General features: G+C 37.9%; 1 protein-coding gene across 9 annotated transcripts in view; it reads right to left on the reverse strand.

Moving 5' to 3' along the window:
• LOC142181646 (anaphase-promoting complex subunit 1-like) overlaps positions 1-20,731 on the reverse strand; it is a 46,586-nt gene extending 25,855 nt beyond the window's left edge. For 8 of the 9 annotated variants that reach the window (XR_012710501.1, XR_012710500.1, XR_012710502.1 and 5 more), the window contains exons 1-13: positions 20,232-20,731; positions 19,967-20,030; positions 18,442-18,526; positions 17,264-17,541; positions 15,923-16,028; positions 15,671-15,828; positions 15,245-15,432; positions 15,096-15,165; positions 12,300-12,431; positions 4,825-5,312; positions 2,625-3,084; positions 1,999-2,337; positions 1,494-1,577 (exon numbers count right to left, since the gene is read on the reverse strand). Coding sequence is in view for 6 of the 9 variants with exons in the window: in XM_075254995.1 (XP_075111096.1) it covers positions 1,494-1,577; positions 1,999-2,337; positions 2,625-3,084; positions 4,825-5,312; positions 12,300-12,431; positions 15,096-15,165; positions 15,245-15,432; positions 15,671-15,828; positions 15,923-16,028; positions 17,264-17,541; positions 18,442-18,526; positions 19,967-20,030; positions 20,232-20,455 (2,676 nt within the window). In the remaining 3 variants the exon portion in view is untranslated. Of the gene's footprint in view, positions 1-1,493; positions 1,578-1,998; positions 2,338-2,624; positions 3,085-4,824; positions 5,313-12,299; positions 12,432-15,095; positions 15,166-15,244; positions 15,433-15,670; positions 15,829-15,922; positions 16,029-17,263; positions 17,542-18,441; positions 18,561-19,966; positions 20,031-20,231 lie in introns of those variants that run through there. The other variant, XM_075254996.1, reaches the window with a different exon arrangement.
• Positions 20,732-22,021: the final 1,290 nt, after the last annotated feature.

Here is a 22,021-nt window from a genome sequence, read left to right on the forward strand (position 1 = left end):
ATTTAATAGGCAATAGTAACTTGTTGGTAGATAGTAACATAAGGACGGTCCATGGACATATAAATTGCAAGGTCAAGAGGTCAACACTCAACAGTAGTTAAAAACAACCAGCAGAAGAGAAAAAGAAGCACATGGTGACAATTTATAGGTAAAAAAGAGTGAATACCCCTAAAAAAAACCTAAACTATCACATTGTTGTTAGTTTCCTACCTAAACTAATTAGAGTCCCCAAAACCTCCTCAACTATATTCCTCTTTTAATCAAAACCTCCTCGTTGAATTATTAGAGGTGCGGCTAGTACATGTTCTTATGGCTATTTAACACCATAAAACCTCTCTAAACTATCACTTTTTGTTAGTTTCCTATCTAAACTATCTGGTGTCCGCACCCCCCCCCCCCCCCAACAATATTCACCTAAGCTAGGGTTTAATTCTGGGCATTTTGGCCAAGTAGGATGCAATGCAATGTGTTATTTCTAGCTTTAGTTGTGGTTGCGCTTTATGCTAGATTCCACTTAAATAACCATTTGTTTACATTCACTTTGCAGCAAAAAAAAAAAATCAGAAGAAAGCATATAGAGTTGCATTTCTGGGAAATCATCTTATATTACACGAACAAGATTACACAAAAAAAGATTCCACAAAGAAGAAACCAAACGGGCAGCAACTCCATTCTCTATTGTGTTTAATAAGAAGATATAAATGGGTGTTCTTTCAACAATATGGGTAAGAAATGAAAGAAGGCTAAAACAAGAAAGAGAATAAATAGTTCAGAAGAAACAAGAGAGGGAAAAAAATTCAGAGGGAAACCAAATGGAGAAATGAAAAAGAAGGGTGAAAAATGAAGAAAGGTGTAAAAATGAAGAAAACCTAGAATATAAAGGAAATCAAGAGAAAAAATAGATATAATATTTAAAAAAGGATAAGCTTAATTAGCCGTTATGCACGGCCATGTGGAGCCATTTTGATGGCTATTCATCCATCACATGCCTTTTTGCAACTTATCTCACGCATTTTGCCAGATAATAACGGGGAATTTTAAGAAAAGAGGAATATAGTTTAGGAGGCTTTGGGAACACCGGATAGTTTAAATAGGAAACTGACAAAGGTGAGATAGTTTAGCTTTTTTTTCTGGGGGGGGGGGTGGGGGGGGTGGGGGGGGGGTTATTCACTCAGGAAAAAAGAACTGTTGTCATTACCCTATTAGTAGCACTGGGAAAACAGGTAGCCTTATTTATAGTACATGTAGCACATTACCCAAAAAAATTGATAAAGGTGTTATCAATAAAAAGGCATCACGAAGATGCATAAAGAAACAAAAGGTTACAAAGAGAGATGACTGTCAGCTCTATTAATACAAAAAAAAAAAAAAAAAAAAAAAAAGCTATACTAAGATCAGAGAGCTAACAAAGTCCAAAAAATAGTCAGTGCTAGTTACAGGGGTCATGAAGTTCCAACTAAAAAGAACATTACCAAATTATTGAAACAGTATACCTGTTGGAGGTCCTGATCTGACGCAGTTGGATTAACAGGTGTTTGAATAACGACAGGCCTAGCAGAGCATAGAAGACGTCTAACCTATGAAAGCAAAATCACTTTTTAATGATAGTGAAGAAGAATAAACAAATTACACAAGTACAGCACTCGACCATGCATGGAACTTTGTGATGAAATTAGCAAATGAATAAATCAGGTATGCCAGAGAAACTAAGTTAATGGTCTATTGACATCATCAAGTAAACACTGTGGTTTTCACATCATAAATAAAAATGACATGAAGTCAGTATTTATGACACGACAGTTAGGTTTCCCTGAAGAAATGAATGTGGATTGACTCTTTAGAGAAGAGTTATTGGATGGCCACCCAGTTGAGGGTAAGTATCACTCTCTCATCAGTTAATTCGTGAATAGCTCCTATAAGTGTGGCAAGGTTGTATTTTAGTGGAAAACAGTGCCTGCTAACATCTATTTCAGTGATGCGCAATATTAATAAACCGACCTCATTCAACCGCAGATCACGACCATAACGCAACTGGATGCCAGAGTTGAAAATATGCTCCATACCATCAGCCACAGATCCCTCAACAGAATCTACATCCTCTAGCTTGTTATCATCTGACTCTATTGTGTCAGATATTGAGGAAGGAATTGTCACCGGATGCAGGTTCAACATGTAAGGAGTGGACATACATGTCATATTTACATTAATGTGGGGCTCAAGCTCCACAGATTTTCTTGAATATGCTAAGCGTGAGAAAGCCAAATCCTCCCGGCCAAGAAGAACATAAGCAGCAGCAGGCCAATCCATTGGAGGAGATTCACGACATTTATCCAATGCCTGCATAAGAACAAAATCACCCCTTTTGTTAATAAAAAGCAAGTCAACCAAAAAAGAAAATCTTGAGTGCATGGAAACATCTGAGTATAATTTTGTAATGTGAACTGATGCAATTAAAAGGAGAAGATTGTACGTCCATTTAGGGTAAAAGATCTCATTATGCAACATCTCCGGTTGGCCTATTTGTATGTTCAAGCAAATAAATAGATCAAGAATAACCAAATTTTGCACTTCCTTATTTTGGATTGGAAACCTCAGATGTAAATTTCTTTTAGCTCTTCACTCACATCTCGAAGAGGAAGGGAAACTCCAGCAGGCAACAAGTCTAACTGCTGTAGACCTACTCTTTCTCCAACCATTGCCAAGATAGTTAGTTCCTCTGGAGTATTAAATGATCCAGATGCAACAGCACAAGAAACCCCAGAAGATAACCTTTTACCCAAAAGCTCAGCGCCACATAACAAGCTATAGAACGATACAATTTTCCGTCCCCAGTTGACAACAGAACTTCCATCTTTGAAGATCAAAGATGGGAGATGACTGATACTAGCAGAACTACACCCATGCTTCAAGCAGGACTCAAGCCACCTGAATAAACTAGGAGGAATTTTCTTGGGGGATGAGGTGAGAGATACTTCACGGCCTTTTGAGAGGCAAGGAAAGTCGCGTATATAATGATCCAAGTAGCAATCTTCGTGCAGGAAAGCAGCAATATCACATAATAGAACCACCAGAAGACCCAAATCTCTGCATTAAGTTTAGTATTTTAAGTGGATACCACATGAGATTATGGAAGCGCAATAAGCGAAAGAGATTTTACTAACACATCAGAAAAAACTGCAGAAGTCAATGAGTTAATACAGGAAAAAATTGCTCTTTATCTACAAATATATTTTGAACTGTTAACATCAAGTCCAACTCACAGTGTTGATCCATTGGCAAGATATATTTTACCCACTAGAAAATCAATTAACCAGCAGAGACATTCCACCTCCCTCCCCTGGGAAAGGAAGGTGGCAATGGCATATAAAGTCATTCATCTCATATTAAATAAAGTTTCCAACTAACAAGCAACGCGAGTTCCAAATCAAAATTACCCCAAAATATCAAGCTTAGAGTTGCAAGCTAACGAAACCAAAAGAAAATTCATGCACAACTTACTTGTCTTTTTTTCTTTTTTTTCTTTTTTTCTTTTTTCGTTTTTCTCCTTTTGGATCTTCTGACATAACATTAGCTATCGGTATGCCATATTGGTCGGGATCAGCACATCATGGAAGGTTACCCTAAATTTCAGCCAGATAGATTATATTACAGCAAACAGAGCTCATTTCTAGAGAATCTTGCATTTTTACTTTTACAAGATATGGTTATTGGATAGCAAACAAGTCGTTAGAAGTAAAAACAAAGGACTCCACAGAAATCTCAAACAACCTATGTAATGTGAAACCATCTTCTCTTTTTCCTTTTTTTCCTATTTATTTGCAAGAGCAATGCAGATCACTACATATAGAATCTGGTCAATCTGTATCTCCAGAAATATGATAAAATTGTGAAAAAAGCATTAAAAATTTCACAACTAAAATACTTCTACTCAGAGATATTAATTACAAGATTTTATTCAACTCTGAAGGCAGATAAGCTAAAGCTTTAGCCACTGTGTGCACCATTTGCCACTCCAATTCACAGACCAACATTACAAAAATAGTGGCTTAGAGATACGACTGTTAAATCAGCAGGATAGCTCAAAACTTTCTCAGTAGTCATCTTATCCAACTAGAATGACGACGCAAATGTCGTGACATCGGTCACCATTGAATTATATTCACTGGCACCAGTCTGATAGACTGATACTATAAAAGCTCCAAGACTTTACTATATTGCCTTCTTATGTATCCTGAAGAAGGGCTCCAAATTCAGGTAAAAAGATCAAAAGATATCTAAGAGAGTGTTGGTTTTATTTCTTTTGGGACAAACAGACAGATCTACAACACATACATTGAAAAAGGGCATCACAGCTCACTGTATATAAATACAATAATTTGGAGAGACAATGGGCATCAAAGCTGAATTAACAGCAGATCTGAAATATCAGATTTAGGAAACTTTCTCCAAAGGTCAAATGTGAGAGGATCTGGAACTGACTCCTGAGTCCTATCTTTCCCCGTGTTTCTTTTCTTTCAGGTAACACAGATAGACCAACATTATTTTTGATAAACATAGGAGGATATGTAGTAGGCTGTAAATATGACAACTTAAATTCCAGATTAGGTTTCCTTGTACTTGAAATGCATAAATGTTTCAGGAACTGACTCCTTTTTCCCCTCTGATTGTTGTCTATCCAGAGAAAGCACAATGTTCCTTAGCAATAGTACTTGTAGAGAAGCATAAAGAACTAGTGTTAACAGCGCAAATGAAAGAATGAACATAAAAGATGGTTTAAAATGACAAATGAGCTGATGAAACAATAAATGTAAACAGGAATGTTACCGTTTACGGAGGTTGTTTAGTTTCAAACTTTCGTATACAGTATGCAGTGTATCTAGGGTCTCTGCCAGCAATTCTGCATACAACGAACTTTCAGCATTATGTGACGTATCCACGAATGATCCAGGTGAATACGATCCCTGCTGATCAATTGAAGTTTCTGAAAATCCAGATATAGGATAGCTTTTGCTGTATTGCTTATGATATCTGCTGTTAATAAGGAACTCCCATGAAGAGCATGAAACAGAATCTGAAAGCTTTTCAGAATTATGACTAGACTCTTTGCATATTTGTGATATTACACTTTGAAAGGACTCCCACTCAGAATCAGCAGTCAGATCCGTCCTACTCAGATATGCTTGATCACCATTGCGCCAAAGAAGAACAAGAAAGTGATTATACAAAGTAGAGCTCATCCCCTCCGCCAATGCAGTGATGCAATCATTTGCCAAGGACGATGATGGATTGCGTCGCCAAGTACATCGGTAAATCTGAAATGCCAAAATAAAGCGGGAAATCATAATTCCATCCTGGTTAGAACTTAGAAACTCAACTGACCTATATCAGACTATATATGGTTATCAAAATTAACAGATAAGGGATGATAACTTAAAGAAGACTGTCTTGATCCTCCATCCAGCACCCCCCCCCCCCCCGGGTCTCTCTTTGGCTCCTTCCCATCAAAAACATCAATCCACCAGGGTAAAGACCTCGCACAATACCACTCCATTTTGGATCCATCTCTTTTCTCAACATTGTCTTCAGATGTGAGATTTTAAGTTGGTGATAACAGGTTCTAATCTCTCTGTCCTATTTTCTTACTCTCACATTTTTATCCGTGAGGGATTTAAGAGCTATGGAGCACTAACAGCTGTGTTTGCAGCCCCTCTCTTCTACAGTCTATCTTCTCTTCCAGAAATACTGGTGTTTATTGGTGCTGGAATATGAAAGTCTCCTCTTTCTCCAAATAACTTCTCATAAGAATAAGTTTTTCAGCAGAAAATGTTAGTAAAAAAGAGCAGCCCGGTGCACTAAGCTCCCGCTATGCGCGGGGTCCGGGGAAAATGTTGTAGTAAATTTGAAAATGAAAACTTTTTCCAAACTGTATAAGCCCCAACCACAATGTGGAGAAAGAGAGAAACAACTAATAATCTACATCTATTTCCCAACTATCTAACTTATTCAGCCAGTAAAATGTCATAATTATCGAGTTAGTAAAACTACATGAGACTTGGGAAACAGTAAGTATCGACAACATAGCTAAAATCAAAACGAGACTTTGCAGCACAAGTAGAACCTATAACAGTGAGTTGAAGATATTCAAAAATGCCGGACAAAAGAAGAAACTTTTACAATAGGGACAACTTGGCACCACAACAGGCCCTGAAAGGAGAAGGTACGTTGAAACGCCAACAGGCGTGAATTATATTGGCTTTACCTGAATAGCGGCCAATTTGGGAACGCCCACATATCGTCTCTCTGTGGGACTTCTTCCCTCTTCAAATCAATGCTTTATAGATAGGCATCTTCTTTATTACTTTTTCGATTATGGACCTGTTAGTCATTGTTAGAATAGTTATGTAACCCTAATCCCATATGTATTAGGAGTAGGATATGTTATGTATATATATAGGGCTCATTGTATCATGTTTAACATATGTGAATAATATCAATCATATTTTCTCTCGTGTATTCTCACATGGTATCAGAGCTTTAGTGAGAAACCTATCGTTGTGCATCATTCCAGCGACTTCCGGGAAGAAAGACCTCATCGCCGTGCAATTTTCCGGTGACTTAGAAGGCTGCCCGTAATCACATCAATTTCTGTTGGTGTATGCAAAAAACCAACACCACCACAAGACTCCTCAAGCTCCGGCGACCAAACCCCAGTAAACCCCACCGGAAAACTCCCTTACACGCGCCAGAACTTCCCGACGAGATCCAACATACGCGCCCAACGCGCCGGCGCGTGAACACTGTTCCGACCATTTTTTGAAAATCTTCCAGTTGGACAGTCGGATCGCCTAGTAATTCCGAGTCTATCCATACCTTTTTCGTTTGATTCCGACCACTTTGAGTTTTTCCGATGAATACACAGACTTTTTCCGGCAGCTACAGTAATTTTCCGGCAAAAACAGTGTTTCCTTCATCTGTTTCAGCGAGTTGTCAGTTAATTCTTTCTGTTATTTGGTGATAATCCAATGATGTCTTTGGGAGTCGATGCTTTCGGGTCTAAAAACCCGAGTTCTGGCAGTTCCGGTGTTATGATTACTTAGCTTGGGCTTCGTCTGTCGAGTTGTGGTGTAGAGGTCAAGGAGTTCAAGATCATTTAACAAAAAAGGCTAGCGAAGGTGATGAAAAGGCCAAAACACTTTTGGGAGAAGGTCGATGCTCAGTTATGTAGTATTTTGTGGCGATCTATTGATTCCAAATTGATGCCCTTGTTCCGTCCATTCCAGACATGTTAATTTAGTTTGGGAAAAGGCTCGTCATTTATACACTAATGATATATCTCGTTTCTATGATGTAATATCGCGAATGACAAGCTTGAAGAAACGGGTATTGGATATGTCTACTTAATTGGGACAGTACAGGCAGTCATGGAAGAATTTGAGACGTTGATGCCAATTTCTGCTAGTATTGAAAAGCAACAAGAGCAACAACAGAAGATGTTTCTAGTTCTTACACTCGCTGGACTCCCTAATGACCTTGATTCAGTACGTGACCAGATTTTGGCTAGTTCGACTGTCCCCAAAGTTGATGAATTATTCTCTCAATTACTTCGCCTTGCTGCAGCACCAAATCACCCAGTGAGCTCATCACAGACACTTGACTTATCTGTCCTCGTATCCCAGTCAGTGGACAATCGGGCATCTCAAACTATGGAGAATAGACGAGGAGGAGGTCATTTTGGAAGATCTAGACCCAAGTGCTCTTATTGTCATAAACTTGGACACACTCGTGACGTGTGCTATTCTTTACATGGTCGCCCACCCAAAAATGCTTATGTTGCTCAGACCGAGACTACAGGTAAACAGGGATTTTCTTTATCTGAAGGGGAGTATAATGAGTTCCTTCAATATCGAGCAAGTGAGCAGACATCTCCACAAGTAGCCTCTGTTGCTCAGACTGATACTTTTGTTGCTGGTAATTCTTTTGCTTGTGTTTCTCAGTCTAGTACTCTTGGACAATGGGTTGTGGACTCAGCCGCTTCTATCATATCTCTAGTAATAAATCACTTTTGTCAAATATTGCGTATTCACAGTCTCTTCCCACTGTTACTTTAGCCAATAGGTCTCAAACTAAAGCAAAAGGTGTTGGACAAGCGAATCCCCTACCCTGTCACTCTAGATTCCGTTCTTTATGTCCCTGGCTGTCCTTTTAATCTTGCATCTGTTAGTCGTTTGACTCGTGCCCTCCATTATGGTATATATTTTATTGATGATTCTTTTATTATGCAGGACCACAGTACGGGACAGACGATTGGAACAAGACTTGAATCAGAAGGCCTTTACTACCTTAACTCACTCAATTCCTCCAAAGCATGTCTAGTTACAGATCCTCCGGACCTAATTCACAGACGTTTAGGACATCCAAGTTTATCCAAGCTTCAGAAGATGGTGCCTAGTTTGTCTAGTTTATCCACATTAGAATGTGAGTCATGTCAGCTCAGGAAACATACCCGAGCCTCCTTTCCTCGTAGTATTGAGAGTCATACAGAGTCTGTTTTTTCTTTAGTTCATTCTGATATATGGGGTCCTAGTAGAGTCAATTCAACCTTGGGATTTCGTTATTTTGTTAGTTTCATTGATGATCATTCAAGATGTACTTGGATTTTCTTAATGAAAGATCGTTCGGAGTTGTTTTCTATATTCCAGAATTCATGTGCTGAAATTAAAAATCAATTTGGTGTTTCCATTCGACTTTCGCAGTGATAATGCCTTAGAATATTTATCCTCTCAATTTCAGCAGTTTATGACTTCTCAAGGAACTATTCATCAGACCTCTTGTCCTTATACCCCTCAGCAAAATGGGGTTGCAGAGGGAAAGAATAGGCACATTATTGAGACTGCTCGCACACTTCTCATTGAATCTCATGTTCCGTTGCGTTTTTGGGGCGATGCAGTTCTCACAGCTTGTTATTTGGTTAATCGGATGCCTTCATCTCCCATCCAGAATCAGATTCCGTATGCAGTATTGTTTCCCCAGTCACCCTTATACTCTATTCCCCCTCGTGCTTTTGGGAGCACTTGTTTCATTCATAACTTAGCCCCTGGAAAAGATAAGTTAGCTCCCCGTGCTCTCAAGTATGTCTTCCTTGGTTATTCTCATGTTCAGAAGGGATATCGTTGTTACTCACCTGATCTTCATAGGTACTTTATGTCCTCTGAGGTCACATTTTTTGAGTCTAAACCTTTCTTTACCTCTTCTGACCATTCTGACCACCTTGATATATCTGAGGTCTTACCTATACCGACTTTTAAGGAGTCTACTATAGCCCCTCCTTCACCTTCCGCCACAAAAGTCTTACCCGAGTCTATAGCTCCTCCTTCACCTTCCGCTACAAAAGTCTTACAATTTCCTACCATTGGAGAGTCTAGTGTGGCTCCCCTTAGACTCTCTGCCACAGGAACACCACTCTTGACATATCATCGTCGTCCGCACCCAGCATCAGGCCCAGCTGATTCACGTCCTGCACCTGACCCTGCTCCTACTGCGGACTTGTCTCTTCCTAGTACACCTATTGCACTTCGGAAAGGTATACGGACCACCCTTAATCCTAATCCCCATTATGTTGGTTTAAGTTATCATCGTTTGTCATCACCCTATTATGTTTTTCTATCTTCTTTGTCCTCTGTTTCCATCCCTAAGTCTACAGGTGAAGCATTGTCTCATCCAGGATGGCGACAGGCTATGATTGACGAGATGTCTGCTTTACATACGAGTGGTACTTGGGAGCTCGTCCCTCTTCCTTCAGGTAAATCTACTGTTGGTTATCGTTGGGTGTATGCAGTCAAGGTTGGTCCGGATGGTAAGGTTGATCGTCTTAAGGCTCGTCTTGTTGCCAAGGGATATACTCAGATATTTGGGCTCGATTACAGTGATGCCTTCTCTCCCGTGGCTAAGATAGCATCAGTCCGCCTTTTTTCTATCCATGGCTATTGTTCGCCATTGGCCCCTCTACCAGCTAGACATTAAGAATGTTTTTTTACACGGTGACCTTGAGGATGAAGTTTATATGGAGCAACCACCTAGGTTTGTTGCTCAGGGGGAGTCTCGTGGCCTTGCATGTCGCTTGCGCCGGTCACTTTATGGTCTAAAGCAATCTCCTCGAGCCTGGTTTGCTAAGTTCAGCACAGTTACCCAGGAATTTGGCATGATTCGGAGTGAAGCTGATCACTCTGCATTTTATCGGCATTCTGCTTCAAGTATCTGTATTTATCTGGTGGTCTATGTTGACGACATTGTTATTAGCGGCAATGACCAGGATGGTATTACTAAATTGAAGCAACATCTCTTTTAACACTTTCAGACTAAGGATCTGGGCAAACTAAAGTATTTTTGGGGTATTGAGGTCGCTCTGTCTAGCTCAGTATTGTGATCTCACAACAAAAGTATGCCTTAGATATTCTTGAGGAGACAGGAATGACAGGTTGTAGACCTGTTGACACTCCGATGGATCCGAATTCTAAACTTCTGCCAGGACAGGGGGAGCCTCTTAGCGATTCTGCAAGATATAGGCGGTTGGTTGATAAATTAAATTACCTTACAGTGACAAGACCTGACATTTCCTTTCCTGTGAGTGTTGTGAGTCAGTTTATGGATTCTCCGTGTGATAGTCATTGGGATGCAGTTGTTCGTATTCTTCGGTATATAAAATCAGCTCCAGGCAAAGGTTTATTGTTTGAGGATCGTGGCCATGAGCAGATCGTTGGATACTCAGATGCTGATTGGGCAGGATCACCTTCTTATAGACGTTCTACTTCTGGATATTGTGTCTTAGTAGGAGGAAATTTGGTATCTTGGAAGAGCAAGAAACAAAATGTGGTTGCTCGGTCTAGTGCAGAAGCAGAATATCGATCAGTGGCTATGGCGACATGTGAGCTAATTTGGATCAAACAGTTGCTCAAGGAGTTAAAATTTGGTGAGATTAGTCAGATGGGACTTGTGTGTGATAATCAAGCTATTCTTCATATTGTGTTAAATCCAGTGTTCCATGAGAGAACTAAACACATTGAGATTGACTGTTAATTTGTCGGAGAAAAGATACTCTCGGGAGATATTGCTACAAAGTTTGTGAAGTCCAATGATCAGCTTGCAGATATTTTCACCAAGTCTCTCACTGGTCCTCGTATTAACTACATATGTAACAAGCTCGGTACATATGATTTATATGCACCAGCTTGAGGGGGAGTTTTAGAATAGTTATGTAACCCTAATCCCATATGTATTAGGAGTAGGATATGTTATGTATATATATATATAGGGCTCATTGTATCATGTTTAACATATGTGAATAATATCAATCATATTTTCTCCCGTGTATTCTCACAGTCATAAAGATATTTATCGTTCCTGAATCAGCTTCACCTTAATTATTAGTATTTGAACAAGAAGTGGGATGATTAGGCCGAAGTGGTTGGCGAGGTTGTAATGCCTTCTGGCTATCCTATGCCTTAAAACTGAATTTTCCCTAAATTTGCAGTGGAAAAATGCACTATCACAATTCTAATATGGATGCTCCTTTAGAGAGAAATAGATATTCTAGATTGCCAAAAATCATTTCAAAGGGGAAAATAAGATGGATGACATAATGCAAATAACTGAGAGCACGAATGTATTTCCAGCTTCAAATAGCCACAAAAGCAGAAAGAATGATCTCCTTCTAGGAATCTACACTTAAGCCCAGGCATAGCAATTTTTCCAGCATTTTAAAGCCTATGATTGCAAAAAAGAAACAAAAGAAATAAAGGTAGGAGGATAACTTGAGAACTGCATCTCTTATTTTTTTCTTATTCCATTCAAACAGTGTAATCCCTAATAGTGCTACTTCAACATGACAGTTTGTCGCAAATAAAAATACATGTATCAATTGTCACCTAGACGACGGCAAAAGCAACGAAAGACCATCTTCTTCAAATTACACATTTCAAAAGCTACTTGAACAATGATTTTAGCCATCAGAAAGGAAAATATACCATTTAACTCCTCTGTTTCTATAGAATGAAGGTCCTCAGTACTAACCTATTGCCCAAACAATTTCATTGAAATTTTATGTGGTATAGAAATTTAGTGATTCATCCTAGCCATCTAAAGCTCAATGAAGGTAAAACCAGATATAGACTCACAATCTCGTTATCTGATGTCAGTCCCATCATTAGTAACAATCACAATATGGGATGCAAAAGTCACAATGAAGAACTTACAAACTACTTCAGCCTCAAATAACAAAAGCTAAATACAGTCAGCAACCATACCCGTCCACTGTTCACAATTACATTGATACGCTCCTCAACAGCATCGGCTAACCCAACAATTTTAGGATCATGCAAAATCTGATCTTTGCCAAGGGAAGACAACTTGAATCTACAAAGGCATTGCTTCCCGGACTGCAATTTTAAAAGGTAAAACATCATATTTCATGAAGAAATCAAAACATCAGATACTAAGCGAAAGTGACGTGCGAAGGTGATGACATCCTTCCACAAATAATTTTGTGATGAATTAAGTGGTATACAAAAGTGAATTAAAATTTCTAAATACTTTTTATCACAATGTGGATGATCATAGGGTTTTTTTCCTACACTGAGGGGTCGTTTTGTTACCAGGATGGGATTAGATAAGGATATCCCATGGAATTAGCTAACCCATATAATCCCACCATTTTGTACGGACCAATTAATACTCTTAACCAAACGCGGGATAAAATAATCCCGCATTTTATCCCGAGTTTGTTATCCCTTACCCACCGAAATGACCCCTGAGTTCTTTAGACATAAAAGCACATCAGAACCTCAAAAGGACATGTTCACATAGGATTGGTACGATATTGAAAATCTTGCAATATCATTCTCATGTCCTACACCCATCTAAACAATGTGCCAAGGCAAAGGTGAAATTTCCTCAAGAAGCCAAAATGTGTTTCACTGGAAAATAAACCATGACACCATCTATGTCAAGCTTGAAAACATCAGGATAACTAAACAACTACCAGGTTTACATGTCCCAGATTGTAAATTTTGGCAGGAACAGAAAGGGGACAGAAACGGGAAAAAAGAAAGGAGGAGAATAAAAAGAAGACTTGCTCTCCTCCCACGTTAAACCTGCTCCACAATGACCTGACCCTACCCCAAGCAAACTTCAAAAGAGAATGCATCTACTCTAAGCTCTTCAAAAGAAGAATCTAATGGATGAGTTCCAATAAAGGATTCAAATATCAATCAATCAATTATCTAAGCCACAGTAATTTAGCTTGGCATCAGCTATATGAATAATCATCTATATCCATGTCACTTTATTCAGGTCTATTTCATTCCAATACCAAATAATTTGCATGTTAACACAAATTAGGGGTTCTCTAAATCTAGAAATTCTCTAAATCTCATACATACTGATACACGGATATAAGAGTTATAACACGACTTCTGACAAAGAATGGACCTAATGTAAGTGTAACAATAACGAAGCCTTAATATCAGCCCATTTGGATCGTCTATACGGATCTTTTGCTTCAATTGTGTTCTATTTTTAGCTAAAGCTGCATCAATTTTGAGAGATTATATGTTTTTGAAACTTACCTCCATGTAATTTTAAATCTATATCATCTCATTTTTATAACAGTGGTGTTTGAACCACCCTGTCTATACCTCAACTAATCCACTGGGTACCTGCATCCTCCGATGGTATATGTACAAGGTAACTCGGTCCATCAATTTTTTTTAAATGCAAATAAGAATTCATCGATAATAAATAGTCCAGCACTAAGCTAGTACTTAACCAAGACAAAGTCAGAACCCCTCCCCCACCCCACCCCACCCTGAAAAAAAAGGGTCCCTACATTGTTAAGCTTCTTCAAATCGCATACCATTCTTCTTGCACTACGGATGATTATAGTGATTGTGTTGGTTCAGATCTATCTTTCCTTCGGAACCTTGGCGAAGGTTGTTTCCCTTGCCAAGAAGGATTCTCCAGCATTATCACTCAAGACTTGGACTTGGAATCCAACCATCTTTTTTTTATTGTGCGATTTCTTTCATCTATCACGTAATTTTCCTAAAAGATAGTCTTTTGAATATCTGAAAAGTCAATACACAGACTTCACGAGTTCGTCTAATCTATCGTGTCATTCATCCAAACCTCTGAGCCTAGATATATGAATTATCTACGTTTAGATACTATGATCCCAACTAATCCAGCTTCGTCTTCATTCTTCTTATACTGACAAAATTTGCGCGCATATGTACTTTCTTACTTACTTCTACTTATTCTAAAACTCTTACATGAGTGTTTTCCCATAATTCTAACTTTTAGTTGATCCTTTGTGAGTTTCACCAAATAACACAATAACATTTGCAAATAGCATACGTCTATTATTGGTTAGCTCATCTATAATTCTAGAGAAAAGAAGAAGTGTTGAAGGCAGATCCTTAGTGTAAGCCCGCAGTTACAGAAAACTTCCTCTATCTTTTCAATGTTCTCGCGCTTATAACCACTCAGTTATACTAGTCCTTTACTCAATGAACAAAAAATGAAAATATCCTTTCATCCAAAATCAAGTTTTGTATTTGTATGAATAACCTCTTGTAATGTATTTGACAATGCAAATTATCAACACTTACTTCCAGCTTTCTCTAGGAAACCTTCTACCATCTAGAAAGAAATCAAAAAGCTACACAAATCATAATGACAATCATGCAAAAATTTAAAAGGAAAAATAAAAGAATTAAGAGAGAAAAACAGTATTTGCTGCAAACATACCAAATATCGCAAAAGTTGTCCCTTTCAGACAAAGAACTTTTGTGAAAAAGACAACGGCACATTAGCATTTAGCACACAAAAGAAATAACTTTTGCAAAATAGAGTCACCAATATATTCAGCCAAAAGCGAAGTAAACACAGAGAGAGTTGACATATTCCAGATGCAAATATTCTAGAATACATCAAATGGAAGTCCTCCGCTTTAACAGGAAGATGAGACGAATGCAATTCATGGCATAGAAATTGTTTTCTACTAAGAGGAGCAGTTATGTAAGAGAGTTTAGCATTGCACTTACATACAGAAGAAGAGTGTTTTCTGAAGTCAACACAACAATATCCACAAACGGAAGTCCACCCACTTTAACTCTGAAGATCAGAAATTGGCAGTCAAGAGCAAAACATTGTAATATAGCTAGATAAAACCAAAATACATAGCAAAACCTACCCTGGTCGAGTAACAACAACTGGTGCTGCAGCAACTGCTAGTATGCTCCAACTCATGTCAGGCTTAATATCATAGATAGTTTCCGTATTTATTTCGACAGTCTGAAGCCGCAAAGACAACAACTTTTTTTGCTCTTGGAGTAGAAAGCAAATAATGGGTGATGTATCATCATCAGTTGCTAGAAACACCTGAGAAAATTACTTGAGGCTCTAAACGACAAGCACATATAAGGACACAAATATATGAAATCGTTCATGGAGATATGATTATAAACTAGGACGTTAGATTCCTAATAATGTAGTTCACTGAGAGCAATGCCCCGTCAAGCAACAAAAGAATTTCTATTCCTTTCCCAATTACGAGGGTAGAGGGAGTAGCATGACATTCTTTTTATTAAAGCAACAAAAGAATCATCTATAATCAAACCTTACTAGCAGCTGTTTGGGAACCCTTTCCTTGCCATATCCTCCGGAATGAAAATTGCTTTGTTAGCACCCCAACAGGAACATCAGGAAATCTAGAATTTCCCATTTCAATGTTAGAATTGATTTTTTCAACAACCCATAAAGAATGTTGAAGCTTAGCTGCAAAGTAAATCAGGGACAGAATGCACTCTATTATAAGTCAACCAACAAAGAAGGGACAATCTAATAGTTAACTAAAAATAAAAGGAGAAACCTTTGTTGTATGACGCCATCAGGGGGACACAGTCTCCAGTCCAGATGGTCCTTTCATCAAATTCTTTAATAAAGTTTAATTTCCCCCTCTCCTCAATATAGGTAGGCTGTGATAATCAGAATAGAAAAGTACAATCAAATTTGAATCAAAAACTCTAGGGAGGAAAATACTATCCCTTTAGCTGACAAAGAGCAAATATAAGTGGATTACAGGAGTAATAAACTTAAATAGTCCTTAAATATTCCTATAGAGTATTTTTATCCCTTATCTATACCACTGAATATAATAAAACTATTATCTCTATAAAAGTAGACAACTTTAGTCTAACCTTAACAGGGTCTGTAAAACCAACGGTCAAACACTCAAACTGAGTCAAAAATAACAGAATTGTCCAACTATCAAAGCCCAGTTAAATATGGTGTTAGTGAGTCACATAGAAGTCACGTGACTCTCCGTCATCTCCCAAATTAATCCCATCAGACCCCTTTTCTCGTTTGCCTCCCACCTGTCGACCCCCTTTTTCCCTAAGTCCCTTGAACTCAACCATTTAACTTGATAATGATTTCAAAAAAACTAGCTTAAGGTTTTATTTCTAAAGTCTCGGTAAGTGCCAGATTTAATAGCAGGAAATGATATTTACTTATGTGGTTTATGTTTACGGCAATATTGTAGAGATAATGGAAGCATTAGTGACATAAATTATACAGTGACACTAAAAGAGAGCTTCGCGATGAATGTCCCCATAAAGAATAGGACAAGGCAAGTTCAAATAATCAACTTTCTCCGGCTTGACCATCGCCGATTTTGAACCAGCTGGATGAACAACAATCCTACAAGCAAGTATTGAGCGTGTCCTCGTTGGGGTAAGCCTATTAGTTTAAAGCTTTTCTTTTAAGATGTCAAAGAAAGAAGGAGAAGAGACAAGCTCTATACCTGAAATGCAATTTTTAGTGCGGGTAGTCTTAGAAGGAGCAAGCAGATTGTACTATAAATAGTGTGGAGAACTTTAAATAGTCTTAGAAGGAGCAACCTGAAATGCAATTTTCTTCCTTAATAGTTGCCGTAACTTTCGGGAACTTACAGTTAGTTTTACAAACCGCATTAAGGGTTAGACTAAAGCTGACCACTTTTACAAAGATAAGGGAAGTTTTATATTCAGCAGTATAGATAAAGGATAAAAATACTCATATAGGAGGGACTATCTAAGTTTATTTCTCTAGATAACAATATAATATTACCAAAGCCCAAGATCAGAAAGAGAAAAGGAATAGACAATAAAACAAAACAAAATAAAAGAAAATAATAGAGACAGAGGGGAGGCAGAGAAAGCATCATGTACACCTGAGGTTCTTCCAATGGATCCTTTAGTATCTGAAGTGAGGACATTGAAGAACCATCTCCCCTGACAGTAAAATCTAGACCATGAACAGCAGTACAATTCTGAGGGTTAACGTCCCTTTTTGAACGGAATGTATCACGAGCACTTAAAAATGGACTCAAAGACGAAAATGGGATATGCGCTGGTGAGCTCCCTTCAGGTGCCTGTTGGAGCAGTAAACCATATGGAAGAGGCCATATGGAGGTGATGTTACGAGAAAGAGGAACGGATGTTACTTCACCTACAAGGCAAACCACTCAGCAATTTTAACATCTTCTCTAAACAAGCAATTGTAATGGCAAAACGGCAAGAACTCACTTTGACAAAAAGAGGAAAATTTAAATACTAAAAAGATTGCCATGGGTCAGGTAATTGAAAATTTTGAAAGGATGAAAATTTGGCCCACTTTGTCTCCTCTTTACTCAGCAACTCTTTAATTGTGAAAATAGCCTCATTCAGAGCCTCCCATTACCACAAAATTAAAATCAAACCAAAAAAACGTATCGACACAATTTAGAGAAAAAAACTAATTTCTTTGCCAACAATAGTTCAAATATCAACTAAAAACCAAATCTGCCCCTCTGCTGCACTAAACTCCAGTTCCCCTTTCAGTTTTGAACAACTTTATGTTTAATCATTTTAACACATCCCAAAGAGGCAGTTGCAAGGGAGCCGACACCAGTTTGCTTCACTACTCTACAATTATGACCCATAAAAGAAAAGGCAGACCTATCAACTCCAATCACAAAATCTCACACTGGTACACATTTAAAAGCGTACATGGTATTTGAACATGATGAGAACTCCAAATGTCAACCAATTCCTTCACCGAAACACATCAGTCAATTCGCTTACCGACTCTAGTTGTTCAATAAATGTCAAATTATTGATTTTTTCAAATCCTAAGTTGTATGGATTTTCCTTACCTAGAAAGAAAAAATAAAAAATAAACAATAGGAACTAAAATAAGGAAAGTTGGTCTAATGTTTGCCATGGGACAAGTAAATCAACTTTATTTTTTATTTTACTGGGGACAAGTAAATCGACTTGATTATTCAAAGAAATTCTTTATATGCAGTGAGAAATGTGGAATTAGCTCAATGTAAAATAGAATACGCAGCAGTAAAACTGGTTAAATCACCTGATGTGTTATAAATTGTCAAACTATCACTCTGTAGAATGCACAGAACAGCTTCTGAAGTATAGCCCATACGGCACCAGCATGCCTAAAACACCATTAAAAGTTGATTAAACATCCACCTAGAGAATATGAAGGCAAACAACAAATGATTAAAAAAAAAGTAATGATCATGAAAATCATAAATCAAGTTCCATTTATGTGAGATATGCCAAAAGCTAAGCACGACACCAAGTGGATGTGGGGAGGACTAATAGACAAAGAAATGAACAAGAATAAAATTAGACAATTCCACAAGACATGTAAATTTACGTGAAACCACGTATTGGCCATATAAGTGACCTGCAAATGTTTGTTACAAACCAAACCACACAGGTTCATGTCAATAGTCTAAGCAAGTCAGTTATTTGCATATTTATTGAGCAGTAACAATGCATCTAAAGTAAGAATAAAAATAGTTGCAAATGAAATAGAACAATTTCATTCACATGGCTCAAATTTTATTTCAATCAAGCCAGCCACCACTTGAGCTGGTTTTGCAGATTCACCAAGCGACCAATGATATTTAGGTTCGCTTGAGACACTATTAACTTTTTAAGCTAGGTGAAACCCAAGTTGGACGTTTCACTTTGCTTAGGTGCTCTTTATCACAAAGTCATGTGCCTCGTCATCCATAAACTCGTCTTTAAGAGGGTGGCAACTAAACAATAATACTAGTATGGAAATGATAATTTTTAACAAAACATTATGAATGAATTTTTTCTTATTACAAATAAAAATTACAATTTCAGTATAAATGGTTCTTTTACATGATCGATGTGATTTTTACTTCATATATTTCAGCTGATTAGCAGTTTTTTTCCAATTCTTTTGTTCTACTAAGAAATGTTTGTGTTTGTAGTAACTTTTTCCTTATAGTAGATACATATTTTTAATTTCTCATCATTAGCACATTTCTTGACTGCCCATGCTTTTTTGTACTTTGTGCTTGAAGCCCGACAGACCCTAGCGCTTTTCTAAACTTTTTGCCTTTGACAACTCTGCAAGCTACAAATCATGGAAATTGGATCAATCATGAAAGAGACAAAAATGATAAATGAGACTAGGTAGACCTATTTCAGTTCTAAATTTTAATAGTACATCGCATTTCCATGATTTCATTTTAGGATAAAAAGACGTCAAGCAACGAAAGCATACAAAAAAACTTACATAAACTCAATAAGGCAATACAATAAGCAAAACCTTTATATGAATGCTGAGTCAATCATTTGTAAACCATATTCTTAGCTAGGTACATGTGTATGCTTAGTGGTAGGGTCAGTAGCGTAGCCCGGCATTCTAGCAAGGGATTCAAAAAAGTACAAGAATATCACACAGGAGATTTGAATCTGCAAACTAAAGTAATTATAAAACCCATTTACCACTATACTAGAAGCTTCACTTACGTTAAGGGGATTGAAAAGTTTAGATATACACAAAAAGAACTGTTTTACCCTATTTGTGCAAGTTTTTATGATTGCAGAGTTACCTTTATTACTGTGGAGGGTGATGTGAACCTCTTATAGACTCGCGAACCTATGCTCCATATTATCCTGTAATCATGTGAGCAATAACAAGTAAAGCCAAGTTACATCTTGATATTCACAAAACAAAAAATTTGGAACTTTGACTTTCTTAATTGCAATTTAGTAAAGAAACAGAAACTAAAGAAAGAAGGCTAACAAATTTGCAACTATGAATTGAAAGAGCAAAACATTAGAAGTCCTTAAGGGATAATTTCTTAACCAAAATACCTATTCCCTCTAATGAAGAGCTCATGATCGCTACGGTCACTAGACGGCGACGGCAAATCGAGCTCATCGGCTTCATCTCTTTGTTTGGTCAATTCTGGACTGAACAGGAAGTAACGATAATCCTCCGCACAATTATCGGAGGGGCTGCCGTCAAGAGCTTCGGCAATCAAGCCAAAGGGCTTGAACTCACCAAGAACAGTAAGTTCACGGGCACCAATTGACATCTTCGGAGCCGAAAGGCGTTGGGAATGAGCGGGAGTGTAGTCTCTGCTGCTCCCTCCCGCTCTTTTTTTGCTGTTTCTTGGTTTTGAAGTGGGAGTGACTGAGTAAGCTATCTACTCATAAACCCTAACCGGGGCGCACTGAATGGCGCCCTTTTTTTTTAAAACACAAGGTTGGATTCGAAGAAAGCTTTTTCTTTTCTTTTTTTCCTGTTTGGAAAAGTTACAACTCAAGTTGAATCTTCTCGCGTTTTGCAAAAGTAATTGCAAGGTTTCCAAAAACTCAAACAAAACGCAATTTTAATCGAATAGTAAATTTGCCACACTTCATGTGCAAAGGTACTTACAAGTAAATTAAGGAAATAATTCTTTTGTCACGGCCCAATTCCCACCATAGATTGTGATGGCGTCCAACGTTGTCATTAGGCAGACCAACGGAGAACCACCAACACAATTATCCATTTATAATACCTTTAAAATCAAGAATTTCATTAAGAAAGTGGAATTAAGTCTAGAATTCATATTAAAATACTTTCATTCTTAATAAATCATAAAGTATGAAACAAACATAAAGTGAAATGATGATAGTATTAGGTACAACCACAATCATCTACTAGATCCCCAAAACTCGGTGTTGCAAAAAATATGAACTACTATAACTATTGTCTGGAATAAAATAGACAGAATAAAATGGACATAGGGGGAAGGAGACGCCGGGTGTTGTGGGTCGAAGCATGAAAAGCAACTCACCACAAGGTCTCCAGCAAATGCGGCTACGCACCCGAGTGACCATGGCCATGTGAAGTACCTATATCGGTACCTGCACAATAGTGCAGAAGTATAGTATGAGTATGTAAATCAACGCGTACCCAGTAAGTATCTAGTCTAACCTTGAAGAAGTAGTGACGAGGGGTCGACATCGACACTTACTAGTGGTTCAATAATAGTGTATATAAAATAGACATGTATGAAACACAACAAGTAGTAACGAAACAGATCAATATAAATAATAAGGTTCTCAAGTATGGGTGATTACGAAGTCATCAAATACCATAAAACTACTACCAAGGAAACTGGGACAACCAATCTCAAGTCAGAAAAACTCATATGTACGTTAACTCCCTATCGAGTATTATGCACAAGTCTGACGAGGTGAATGGCCCGATCCCATAAGAATAATATTACACAATATCGCTGAGGCGAACGCCCCGATCTATAATGATATTTCACAACACTACGAGGCGAACGGCCCGATCCCATAAGAATATTTCATAATACTGCTTACGCAAACGGCCTGATCCCATAAAAGTAGAGAAACTCTCTTACCCGTGAAGATACGTGCGAGTCAAGAAGACATTGAACTACCGATCACATGAGCACCACATGAAGATAGTAATGCAAGAGGAATATAATTGTTACAAATCATCAAATATCCCACAAAAATCAAAGTAAGAGGCTCGGTCAATACATAAATTCTAGTCTCAATCTCAGTTATAAATTCAAGTAATCAAACACACAAGTTTAATTCAAAAAGTAAAGTTAAGGCATGGTGTAGGTGTAAGTCTACCC

This window comes from Nicotiana tabacum, chromosome 6 (genome assembly GCF_000715075.1).
Source record: "Nicotiana tabacum cultivar K326 chromosome 6, ASM71507v2, whole genome shotgun sequence".
NCBI lineage: Eukaryota > Viridiplantae > Streptophyta > Magnoliopsida > Solanales > Solanaceae > Nicotiana > Nicotiana tabacum.